This window comes from Lathamus discolor, chromosome 6, assembly GCF_037157495.1.
Source record: "Lathamus discolor isolate bLatDis1 chromosome 6, bLatDis1.hap1, whole genome shotgun sequence".
In the NCBI taxonomy this organism is placed as follows: Eukaryota; Metazoa; Chordata; class Aves; order Psittaciformes; family Psittacidae; genus Lathamus; species Lathamus discolor.
In genome coordinates this window covers 31,421,535-31,432,342 of record NC_088889.1, presented here as the reverse complement: position 1 = coordinate 31,432,342, position 10,808 = coordinate 31,421,535, and the positions used below count along the sequence as shown (strand labels likewise).

At 44.3% G+C, this 10,808-nt stretch overlaps 1 protein-coding gene across 1 annotated transcript; it reads left to right on the top strand.

Annotated features, from left to right (window-relative positions):
• The first annotated feature begins 267 nt into the window (after positions 1-267).
• Positions 268-9,841, top strand: CALM1 (calmodulin 1). Its single transcript, XM_065685838.1, has 6 exons — positions 268-377; positions 3,529-3,559; positions 4,514-4,657; positions 6,701-6,807; positions 8,364-8,499; positions 8,721-9,841. Exons 1-6 carry the CDS (start codon positions 375-377, stop codon positions 8,747-8,749), a joined length of 450 nt encoding a protein of 149 aa, XP_065541910.1. The 5' UTR covers positions 268-374; the 3' UTR covers positions 8,750-9,841.
• Positions 9,842-10,808: the final 967 nt, after the last annotated feature.

The window sequence follows — 10,808 nt, the reverse complement described above, 5'->3', positions numbered from 1 at the left end:
AAGAGTGGGGGCACCGCGGGGCTAGAGCCCGCCGCGGCCCCGGCTCCCACAACGGGCAGGCTGCCGGCGGCCGCACCTCTGGGGGCGAGGAACCGCGGGGGAACCGGGCGGGGGAAAGCGAGCCCGCCGGGAGGAGGGGCTGGGCCGCAGAGGGGGCAGGGCTGCTCGCCGCAGTCACCCTCACACATACCACGCCGGGGAGGAGGAAAAAAAAGGCCCCGCTCCGGCGGAGGGATACAGCCTTACATATATAGTGGGGCGGAGCAGGCGCTCGCTCCCAGCACTTCTCCAAGCCGCGCCAGGGAGGAGGGAGTCGCCGCCGCTCGTGGTCGCGCAGTTCGTGCAGCCGCCGCTGGGCCCTCCGCTGCCTCGCCATGGTAGGTACCTCCGCAGACCGAGCCCGGCGCGGGGCTGGCGCGAAAGGGGCTCGCTCGAAGGGGGCCCGCTGAGGAGGAGGAGGAGGAGGAGGTGGTGGTGGTGGTGGTGGTTCGCGTTCGGGTTCTCCCGTGAGGCAGTGGAGAAGGAGCTAAGCGGGGAGGGGGGAGCCCCGTGGGAAGGGGCAGCGGGAGGCCGTGGCCCTTGCCGCCCTGTTCCCCGCGGGCTGAGCCGGCTGGTGGCAGTAGACGCCCCCCCGCCGTGCTGCGCGGGATCGCCGCTGAGCTGTGGCCTTTCCTCTTCCGCCGCTTCCTTCCCCCGGGGCCTGCGGCCGTGTGGGCGCCCCGGCCCCGCGCCCTCCTGCTGCGGCCCCGCCTCGTTTTCCCCGCGTGCGGCGCTGGCTCCCCTCCGGAAAGGGCCGGGCTCTTCCCCCCGGGGCCGTGGCCCCTCAGCCGTGCAGGGCGCTTTTCGGGGCGGGGGCTCTGCCGGGTGGGGCGCGGGGCTGCGGGCAAGGATCCCGCTCGGCTCCGGCACCAGCTGCACTGCGCAGGGAGCGGGGGGGGCGGCCCGGGGGAGGGCACCGCGCTGCAGCTACTGCGCCCTCGCCCCCCATCCCCCCAAAAACGCAGCAGCAGTGGCGAAGCCCATCGCTGTCTGCATTACATCATGTCTCCTCCTCTTCCTCCCCGGCCCCCGCGCACCCCCCGGCTGGGGGGGACCGGGGCGCGCTGCGCTTTGCTCGATTGGAAACGGCCCAGCGCCCGCTCGGGGGGTTCGGCTTGGGGAGCGCAGCCTCCTTTATCACTTGGGGGGGGGGGGGCCGCGGAGGAAGAGCCGCTGTCTCAGCCGCTGCGGGTAGGGGATGGGGAAGGCTGGCTACGGAGCGCAGGCACCCTCCTTGCTGAAGGATGAGGCCGTAGTGAGGCCGGCGGCTAGAGAGGGAGGGGAAGCGGGGACGCACTGCAGCAGCGGGTGGCTGCGGCCGCTGGCCGGGAATGGCGCCTGTTGCGCCCGCGGGCTGCGAGCCACCCTCTCCCCGGCCCGGCGGCGCCAGCCTCCGCAGTGAGCTTCCCGCAGCGCGCCGCTGGCGGGCTCCGGGACCGCTTTCGTTGTCCTCCGGGCGCTGCGGTGCCAGCCCCGACTCCTCGCAAACGAGGACAAGAGGAAGGGCTGGGATTTTCCCGGCAGTTTTTTCTCTTCCTGCGAGAGAGGCGAAACGGTTGCAGGCTGACCTCTAATCGCATTTTGGCCATCTGGGTGTCCCTCCGCTCTGTCTCTCCGTGTCCCCTTCCCGTCGGCAAGGCTGACATCACCAGGACAGGATTTGATGACTTGGCTGGGTGGGGTGATGGCTCCAGCCCTGGGTACCTTTGTCCTGTAGTAGGGGCGAGTGGTTGTGCCTGTTGCTTGGGAAAGTGAACCCCATGGCGGTTTAGGGTCTGTTCGTGTCCTTCTGGCATCACGGTGTGTGCAGAGCTGGTGGTTTTATTGTGTTTTTTTGGTTTTTTTTTTTAATCGAAATACGATTTTTATAAATATCCATCTAGCTGCCACTAATTGGGCACACTTAGCCGGTACTGTGGGTTGGAGGCTTTTGCCGAGGTGTGGCTCTGTTTCCTGTTCTGCAGGGCATGGAGTCTGTTATGTAAATTCCTCAGATAATCTTTAAGTAAAATCTTGCGTTTTCTGGAAAATCACAAAGAGTCATACAGAAAGCCAAACTGTTTTTTGAACACAAGTGTTCTGTTATTAAAGGAGATTTATTAAATTTGAACCTTGTCTTTAGCTGTTAGCATTTCTACCTTTTTCTCCCTCCAACCTACTGTGCATACAGGGAGTTGTTTAATCATTGCACACAGACTTTAAAATATGTTTTAAGAAAAAAAACCTAAATCTGAGTCCCAACACCTATTTACAGGTGAAATCTGTGTATGTCACTTAACATATAGGGCAGGCTTTCAATCCTACTCTGTTTTGCTGTGCAAGAGTTTAACAGATTGTATATAGCTTGTTAATTCTCCATTGTATTTGTTGCTGTTTACTGCAGTTAGGTAGTTTTTATACTTGAATAATGGTATTTTAAGACAAAACCGGTATTTTAAGACTAAAGACAAGATGCATTTGATATACAAAATTTTCTGTTCTATTAGTAAAAGTTGTCAAATAAAATGAATTTAAAAGGAGTTAATAGCTTGTATTCTCCAGTATCTGTGACTAGACATTTCAAATCCAATTTTTTTTTTAATTACTGGGAAAGTGCGTATTTTTCCGTAGAGAACTGGTTAGCTCCTTTGACTCCAGCCAGCAGTTTTTTGTGATGCGCTGCCCGTACCAAAGGGAGAGGCTTCTGGAAGGATGTGGCTAGGACAGTTGAGCCTGGGGAGAACCCATTTCAAGTACCCACTGAGCTGTGTACACTGTTGGATGCAGCAGTGGCCTCATGAAAGAAGGTCATAAGCAGGTGTTTTAAATTTTGCCATTTAAAATAATGTAATAAACAACCCATATATGATTGTGAAGCACCTTAAACTGCTTGGCTGAATGGAAAAACAGTGATGCTTGAAAACAGGCATTTTCTTGGTCAGAGATGGCAAGAATCTCTTTAATACTGAGCAGTAATTCCTCCTTGTATCGCAGCACGGTCCTTTCTGTTAAGCTTACAGTAGGCTAATGCTTGGTGCAATGTGGTGGGGGAGGGCAGGCTTCAGTAGTGATAGATCACTAGGTGGCACACTTGTCGTTAGTCCACTAATGTGCAAATACCCCCACGCAGTATTAGGGTCACTATATTGCTGGAAATTACACCTGATGTGATGTGAAACCCCAAACACATGTCATTAAGGATTTCATGCCTCTCTGACTAATTGCAAGGAGCCTGCCCTGTGTCCTTCACTTGACCAAATTGGATTCTCCAAGCTGAAGGATGACATGTGTGGTTCTTCATGTGCAGTTTCAAAACAAGTTAGCTTCTTTGCTTTTGGAAATGGCTGTGTGATGTAGGTGAGTGAATTTCCTTGCAGAGGCAGAGTTCATGGGGTTGGAAGCGGCTTTGCAAAGTAATGATAAATCGCTACTGAAATCTCCAGGAAGTATCTTGAGGCTTGATATAGCTGGAAGTAAAAAATATTCTAAAATGTTCTATTCTTCGTGTAGGCTGATCAGCTGACTGAAGAACAGATTGCTGGTAAGTGTGTTGATGAGAAGCGTTTATTTTTTTTGCTAACTCCTGTGACTAAAAGAAAATATGTTACCTCGAGCATCATGGAAAAAAACCCTTTCTGACAATTTCAAATCTGTACTAACACTCAAAAAAAAAAAAAAGCACTCATTTTAAGAACAAAACAAACAAAAAAAAAACAAACCACATTGTGGAAAATTACTGGTTCATTGCCTCGTAATTTAGATCTCTTATTATCTGTAGACCAAGGAACAATTTTTAGACTTCAGACTTGAGCCAAGTCCTTCTAGATTTCCTGCAAACAGAAATAATTGCTAGATTCAAGTGAAGTCAAAGCAGGCCTAGGTACTCTTTTCTTTTTTAATAAAGTGAAGATAAACTTGAAATGGCAACAAATAAACCTACAATGGATTAATATAGGCCAGTGTCTTTAAATAATTTCTAACATTGTCTGTAATTCAGACTGGAGAAGGCACATTATTTGGCCTTCTGGAGACCAGTCACCTGCTTGTGGCTGATGCATATTCATATTGTCTGCTGCCTTAAAAATAAGTGGTGAATGACGACTCTTATTGCTCCTGTAAGTCTATTAATGATGAAGGGAACCCAGTGAGTCGCTTTAGTTATCTCAGGTAGTTGCTGTTTATGGTGCAGCTGTGCCTCAAGATATTGTTGGATATCATAATCCTGATATTCAACATAATACATGGTTGAAATGTGTTACAGAGTTCTAATGCAGATAAAAATCACATGAAAGAAGTTTGAATATACTATGCAAATTACGTGTTGGGACTATAATATTTTTTATTAATATTTAAGTGTTAATTCTGTCCAGACATGGAAAGTTAGAGATAATGTTTCTTAAAATTGTACTAGGCATTGTCATTTAAGTGCATTTTTAGGAAGCAGTTTTCTCATGCTGGTGATGTTGCTAAACACTGGGACTGTTTCTGCCTTTAGAGTTCAAGGAAGCCTTTTCCCTATTTGACAAAGATGGTGATGGTACTATCACAACAAAAGAACTGGGAACTGTCATGAGGTCACTGGGTCAAAATCCAACAGAAGCAGAATTGCAGGATATGATCAACGAGGTAGATGCTGATGGTAAGTGTTGAAAGGTAGTTATTAGTGCATGACCTCCATACCTGGGCTTGGACTGCATAGGCAAGGTTCTGTGACATTGATCTCTTGAAGCAGTTTTGAAATACTCAATAGAATGTGAACTGGGAGGGGTATAAATCTTGATTGCTCTGCACAGCAGTCAAAGATGCTAGCAGTATTAGTGAAAATCTTAAAAAAGGGATGGGCAGAGACAAAATTACACTGTTAGCCTTTAATATTTTATAGGCTGCAGGCTTCCTATTGCTGTCTTATTTGCCCTGACCTACTGTTAACCTGTGTTTCCAGCCAGCTTTTCTATACATGTTTCAGCCTGTGTTGATCTTAATAGCTGTACTAATGTCTGTGGTTTTTGGGTTGGTTTTTTTCTCAAGCCAAAAATGTGGTAGGAGTGGACTAGTGCTAATTTCCAAGAATTGAAAATGCAACAGGGAGAGACTATATAGTCTAATCTAGGACATTAGATCCCTAATAGAGGGGATGGAGTGATTGAAGGCAAAGACAGAAAAACCATCGTGTATGAAGTCTATCAATTATTTTAAATGACTGTCAGAAAGGGTAACCGCACATCTTGTTTCTGAGACTCCAGGTAGGCTCGGAGTTACAAAAGGAAAAATGCTTTCCCCTGCACAGAAACATCAAAGCTTTTTGATCTTGTATGTTTTTGTGATAGTGATATTTCTCTTAACACCTCTGTGAAAGTATGCTGGCAAGAGTATAGATTATCCAATTACCTGTCTACATTTCCTTTCCTAAAAGTACAAGTTGACCTTAATTGTTAACTCTGGGATGCAGATACTAAAAAGCTTCACTGTTTGCAGTGCTACAGCGAGTTTGTATCCAGTGGCTTCTCCAGGTTGCAGTCCACTTGCTGCACTAAGTAGATTTAAAATGAAAGGAAACTCAGGCTTTTAGAGAAGTATGCCTGCGCATCTGTTTAAACTTGTTCTGTGGCAGAATGCTTTCACTGAGGATTTTTCAAAGCTGAGTACAAGACCTGTGTTGAGATTTTAGCTGGTAGGTAAAGCTGGCTGTGATAATAAATAGTTGTGTATGCCCCCATCTGGAATCTGTAAGCTTCAAAGGTTTTCTTAAGCTACATCTGTGTAGTTTCTCTGCTATACTTACCCAGTGAGTTTGTGTACTTCCCTCAAGCAATGGGTAGATACTGGTTGCATAGTGAGCTATTTAATGTGGGGCTTTTGGCATATCGTGCTGAATCCTGACTTTACAAATCTAGTTTCTGCTGTTTTAGAGAAGTTTTTTTTCACCACACCACTTTTCTCATAGCTTTGAGCAGCCTGAAGTTTGAACGGAAAGCTTAAAAAAATCTCAGGGGTGAGGTGTGGATGTTACCAGGGATCTTCAGTTTTGTAGTGAAGAAACACCTATAAGAACACCTGCTGCTATGCTTACCGGAAGTAACAAATAATAGCATCTTCTCTCTTGTCACTGGAATTTGCAGATCCTTGTTAAAGGATGTGCACCTTTACCAGTGGTGCATTACTTCTGTAATGTGCAACATAATGTTGTTAAAGAGTTGATTTTAGCAAGGAACAAACATTTGAGTGGCTTTAGTGAAGTGTTACTTTCTCAAATTTCAGATATCCTGGATTTGTAGTGACAGCTTTACAATATGTTCTTTTCTGGAATCTCCCACACAATTGGTTGATTCTAAAGAAACTAAACAATTACTTTTGGGGAGTATGCCATAATACTGATCAACCTTGGAGCATCAGAATGACACTTTGCTTGCAGCTTGAGTGGCATATGGTATGGCTTGACCTGGGGAGAAGGCAACGGCTGATTTTTGTTGTGCTGAGACACTGCTGTGACAGCAGCTACTGCACAGTGTAGTAGCAAAAAAGGCAGTGGCAGCAATCTGGGGAGAAGATCCAGTTCTTCTGGAAGAATGGTTTACAGAGGATCTGTCTTATCTTGTCAGTGGCTAAGGTAAAAGCCTGATTTTTCCTTTTTGTATAAAGAAAAGCATGGAAGTTTAATTTTTTGAAGTTTCTTTTTATTAAGGCAATGGCACTATCGACTTCCCTGAGTTTTTAACCATGATGGCCAGGAAAATGAAGGACACAGACAGTGAGGAAGAAATCCGTGAGGCATTCCGAGTCTTTGACAAGGTATTAATAAAAGTACAAATATTCTGTAGAAGCTGTAATTATATCCAACTTTTCCTCAGTGTTTTCTCCATCGTGTCTTGAAGGAAAAGAAGTCTGCTAGTAGAAATAGAGGAATTGGCAAAAGAGCTGGGACTGTTCTGGAAACAGAACCAGGACTATTGCAGGCTGGTTCTGCCAACTTTACACAGCAGGCTTAAGCTTTAGGCTCCCCCATAAGGAAAACCTTGTGGCCTTAGGAACAGAAATGAGCAGAACTTGATGGTTGTGGGGTCGGGTTTTTTTGTTTTGTTTTGGTGGGTGGGATTTTTCTCTACCTCTTGACTTTGGGAGAAGGAGGAAATGTTTGTATGCATGCACAGGGTTTTATACTTTATGGAAGCTTTTGAAGCTAAGGTGAAGTCGCCAGTATTCAGAGGAATATGAAGCATTGCGTGTTGTGATTTCAGGATGTGGACATTGAGACTGCTTTCAGGGGAACCTTTGTCATCTTTAAAGATACCTGGGCATACATGATAAAGGCCTATTACTTCTAGAACAGGAGTTCCCATTTTTTGATTGAATATGACAGATATTGCAAGAGAATTGTGCTGAGTAATAGCTGCTGCAGCTGCTAAGCTGTTTCACACACGTGTGTGGAAGGAGGCCTTACTACTTCTTTTTATTGATAAAAGTGGCCATCTTTAGTACTCAGTCAAACATGCTGGAAAATTGTTCAATCATTTGGTTAGTAGCTGCCCCGTGGGGTTATTTCTGAAGCCTTGGGTGGGATGGTTTAGTGTGAGGTGTCCCTGCCCATGGTGGCGGGGTTGGAACTAGATGATCTTGAGGTCCTTTCCAACCCTGACTATTCTATGATTCTAAGACTGTATTTGTGTTTAAAGCCACTGAGGTAAGCTTGCTTACTGGTGATGGTCACATGAACTCTCCTGCTCTAAACTAGTCTATTTTTCCAGTCTATGGAAGAGGACATTGTCTCAAATGGCCAGGGATGAGCTCTTTTTTTTTTTTTTTAATTCCCCCCCCCTTTTTTTGTTGTTGTTTTGTATTGCCAGAAGCTTTTCACAACTCCTTAGAGTTTAAAGGCTTGTTTTGAAGGTTTGTTCTATATAACATCTTATCTAAGAAGCCTAAGCAGTCTGGTTTTACAGGTAGTATTACACAGAAGAGAAAGCTGACTTTATTCTTGCTGGTAGGGAAACTGGAGTTTGTTGTTTTTCTTTCCCTTTCCTAGGCGGTGGAGACTGAACAAAACCCATTTTGTTTATGGGTTTATTTTTGAAAGCTCTTTAAAACATTGCAAATACCTTATGGCAGCTGCAGTCAGACATACAGTCATTCTTGCAGTACAGTAATTGTGCAGAAAGATGTGGTGGCATGCATGCTTTGTATGGCAATGAGACTAGTATGTACTGTAGAGTCATAGAGTGTACCAGATCTGTGTATCTGTCCCAGGTGCTGTAAGACTAGTTTGAAAGCAGTTACTGGAAACCCAGATGTAGTTTCGGAGTTAATCAATGCCAGGCTAATCGTGGTCTTTTCCGACTTCTTCCTCACAGGATGGCAATGGCTATATCAGTGCAGCAGAGCTACGTCATGTTATGACAAACTTAGGAGAAAAGCTAACAGATGAAGAAGTAGATGAAATGATCAGAGAAGCAGACATTGATGGGGATGGGCAGGTCAACTATGAAGGTAAAAAGATGCTTGTCTTGTCTCAAAACAGTTACTCTGAGTGAAAGCCTCTTGCATAGGGCATAAATTTCTAGTACTGGAGGCACCAGTTTATTTGGTTGTTTACATCTGTGGACAAAGGCCTACATTTAGTGAAAGGCTTTTTTATGTCAAGTGTTTTTAAGAGGCTTCTCAGTTGATGTACTCAGAAACAATAAATCAGTGACTTTTTATCTTTTCAGAATTCGTACAGATGATGACTGCAAAGTGAAGAGACCTCCTTTACACCTTTTTTCCTCTAGAAGAATCAAATTGAATCTTTTACTTACCTCTTGCAAAAAAAAAAATGTTCATTTATTCATTCTGTTTCTGTATAGCAAAACTGAATGTCAAAATACCTTCTGTCCACAAACTGCATGTAATGGTTGGTGGTCCTGTCCCCAAAAGATAAACATCAGTTTTACAATATAAGTAATTGTACTACCTTGAAAATAAAAAAAAAAAGGAAGCACTTAGTGAACTCAAAAGTTCCATTTGCTAATGACTATTACACTGTTTGGGCTGGCCAGTTTTTCATGCATGCAGCTTGACAATTGAGCACAGTCAGACATTTGTATTAAAAGGAAAAAAAAAAACCAACCTAAAAGGTCCACCCTTTTGTTCAGTGGTGGATTCTAGTTCAATTTGTAGTATAAATTGTCATAGCTGGTTTACTTTAAAATTGGTTTATACCTCAGGATGGTATGCAGCAAAATGGTTGAAGGATGCAAAACTTAGAGAAAATGCCCTAAAGGTTGAATGGTTCTCCTGTACGTAGCAGTGTGCTCCAAAAATACGATGATCTTAACTATGGATGGCATGTCTGTGTTAAAATACCGGTTTAACATTGTCTGCATTGCACTATAGTGAAACGGGTGTCGGGCTGTTACCGTTCACAAAAATTTTTAAAAGAAACCTTCACCAAGGGAGCATCTTTGGACTCTCATATTTTTAAAACCTTCTGTACCATGACTTGGAGCTGGCGGAGTAGCCTGTGGACTTCAGCACAACTATCAACATCGCTGTTCAAGATATTACGATTTATGTCCATTCCAAGTTGTAAATGCTAGTCTTTTTTTTCCAATAAAAGACCATTAACTTAAAGGTGGTGTTAAATGCTTTGTAAAGCTAAAATATATATATATAATTGAGATACTAAACCAAAAAAGCGGTAGGAGGGAAGTGTTTCTATGAATGACTTGCTGCTAAATTATAATGCACATGTATGCAATAAGTTATCCCCTATCTTTTCAAGATGGCAAGAACTGACCTCCTGTAACCCAAGACCTTTGCTATAAATAAATGAACTTGTGCTTGCCTTTCATATTACGACAATGTTAATTTAGTTGGTCTCAAAGTCGTGTAATGCTGACTCGTCAGCTATCAGCACAGAAGTAACACTGCATTTCACTAAAGTGGAGAGCTCTGAGCATGCATGTCAATACTGGGGAAATGTGTAGGTTGCTTATGTTTTTTTGACAGGTTATAGAAACTAGTTGGAGAACTTAAACAGCATGGACTTCATAGATATGATTCAAACATGCAGAAAATGCATTTCTCTGCCCACCCACAGAAAGAAAACAAAAGGATATTTCTTTTACAATATACATTAAAAAAAAAAAGCCCATTTCCAAAAAGGCTTTATGTCTTGGCTTATCTTCTCAAACACTTGCATGAATTTTGTGGGGTGGAGAAGAGGACTAGGGTTAATTTGAAAACCATCTTGTTACTTCTGCTTTGCATGCACTAGCAGTGCTTAGTCATTCCAGGTCTCTGAGTAGGTGTTCTCTGATCCTTCAGCTTCCCCATGAATGAGTGGCAAAGCAGCCGTGTGCACTCTTCTTTGTCTGAAAGAAGAAAGCCTTTTTTAATTTTTATTTTATTTTATTTTTTTTTTAAATAGCAGAGCCTCCATGTGGCAGGCTTCTATGCTTGGGAGGGACAGACTACAGCTTAATTACTTGACTGTAAGTTTGTTTCCAAATGTAACTGGAGTTGCAAACCTTAATTGCTTAATTGCCTTTGGTTTTGGAGAGTGTTGATACTATCTCTTGAAAAAGATGCAAGTCTCCGTTCATCCTGTCTAACTGAGGTGCCTGTGTTAAGAACTTGGTTGCTTGAAATACGGCTTTGCTCAGTGGGGGTTGAGATGCTTCCAGAAGGCAATTGAGACTATTTGCCTTCAGTGACTATATATTTATTTATTTTTCCTTTTCTGGGAAGGGGTGGGGGGAGTCCTGGGTGACTAGTGCCCCAGACACCTTAACCAAGTGCCTAAAAGTTAGATGGGC

Excerpts from the sequence above, each read along its gene's own strand:
- CALM1 (XM_065685838.1), top strand. Across the intron at positions 3,560-4,513 it reads GACTGAAGAACAGATTGCTG|AGTTCAAGGAAGCCTTTTCC; the intron begins GTAAGTGTGTTG and ends TTCTGCCTTTAG. Across the intron at positions 4,658-6,700 it reads CAACGAGGTAGATGCTGATG|GCAATGGCACTATCGACTTC; the intron begins GTAAGTGTTGAA and ends CTTTTTATTAAG.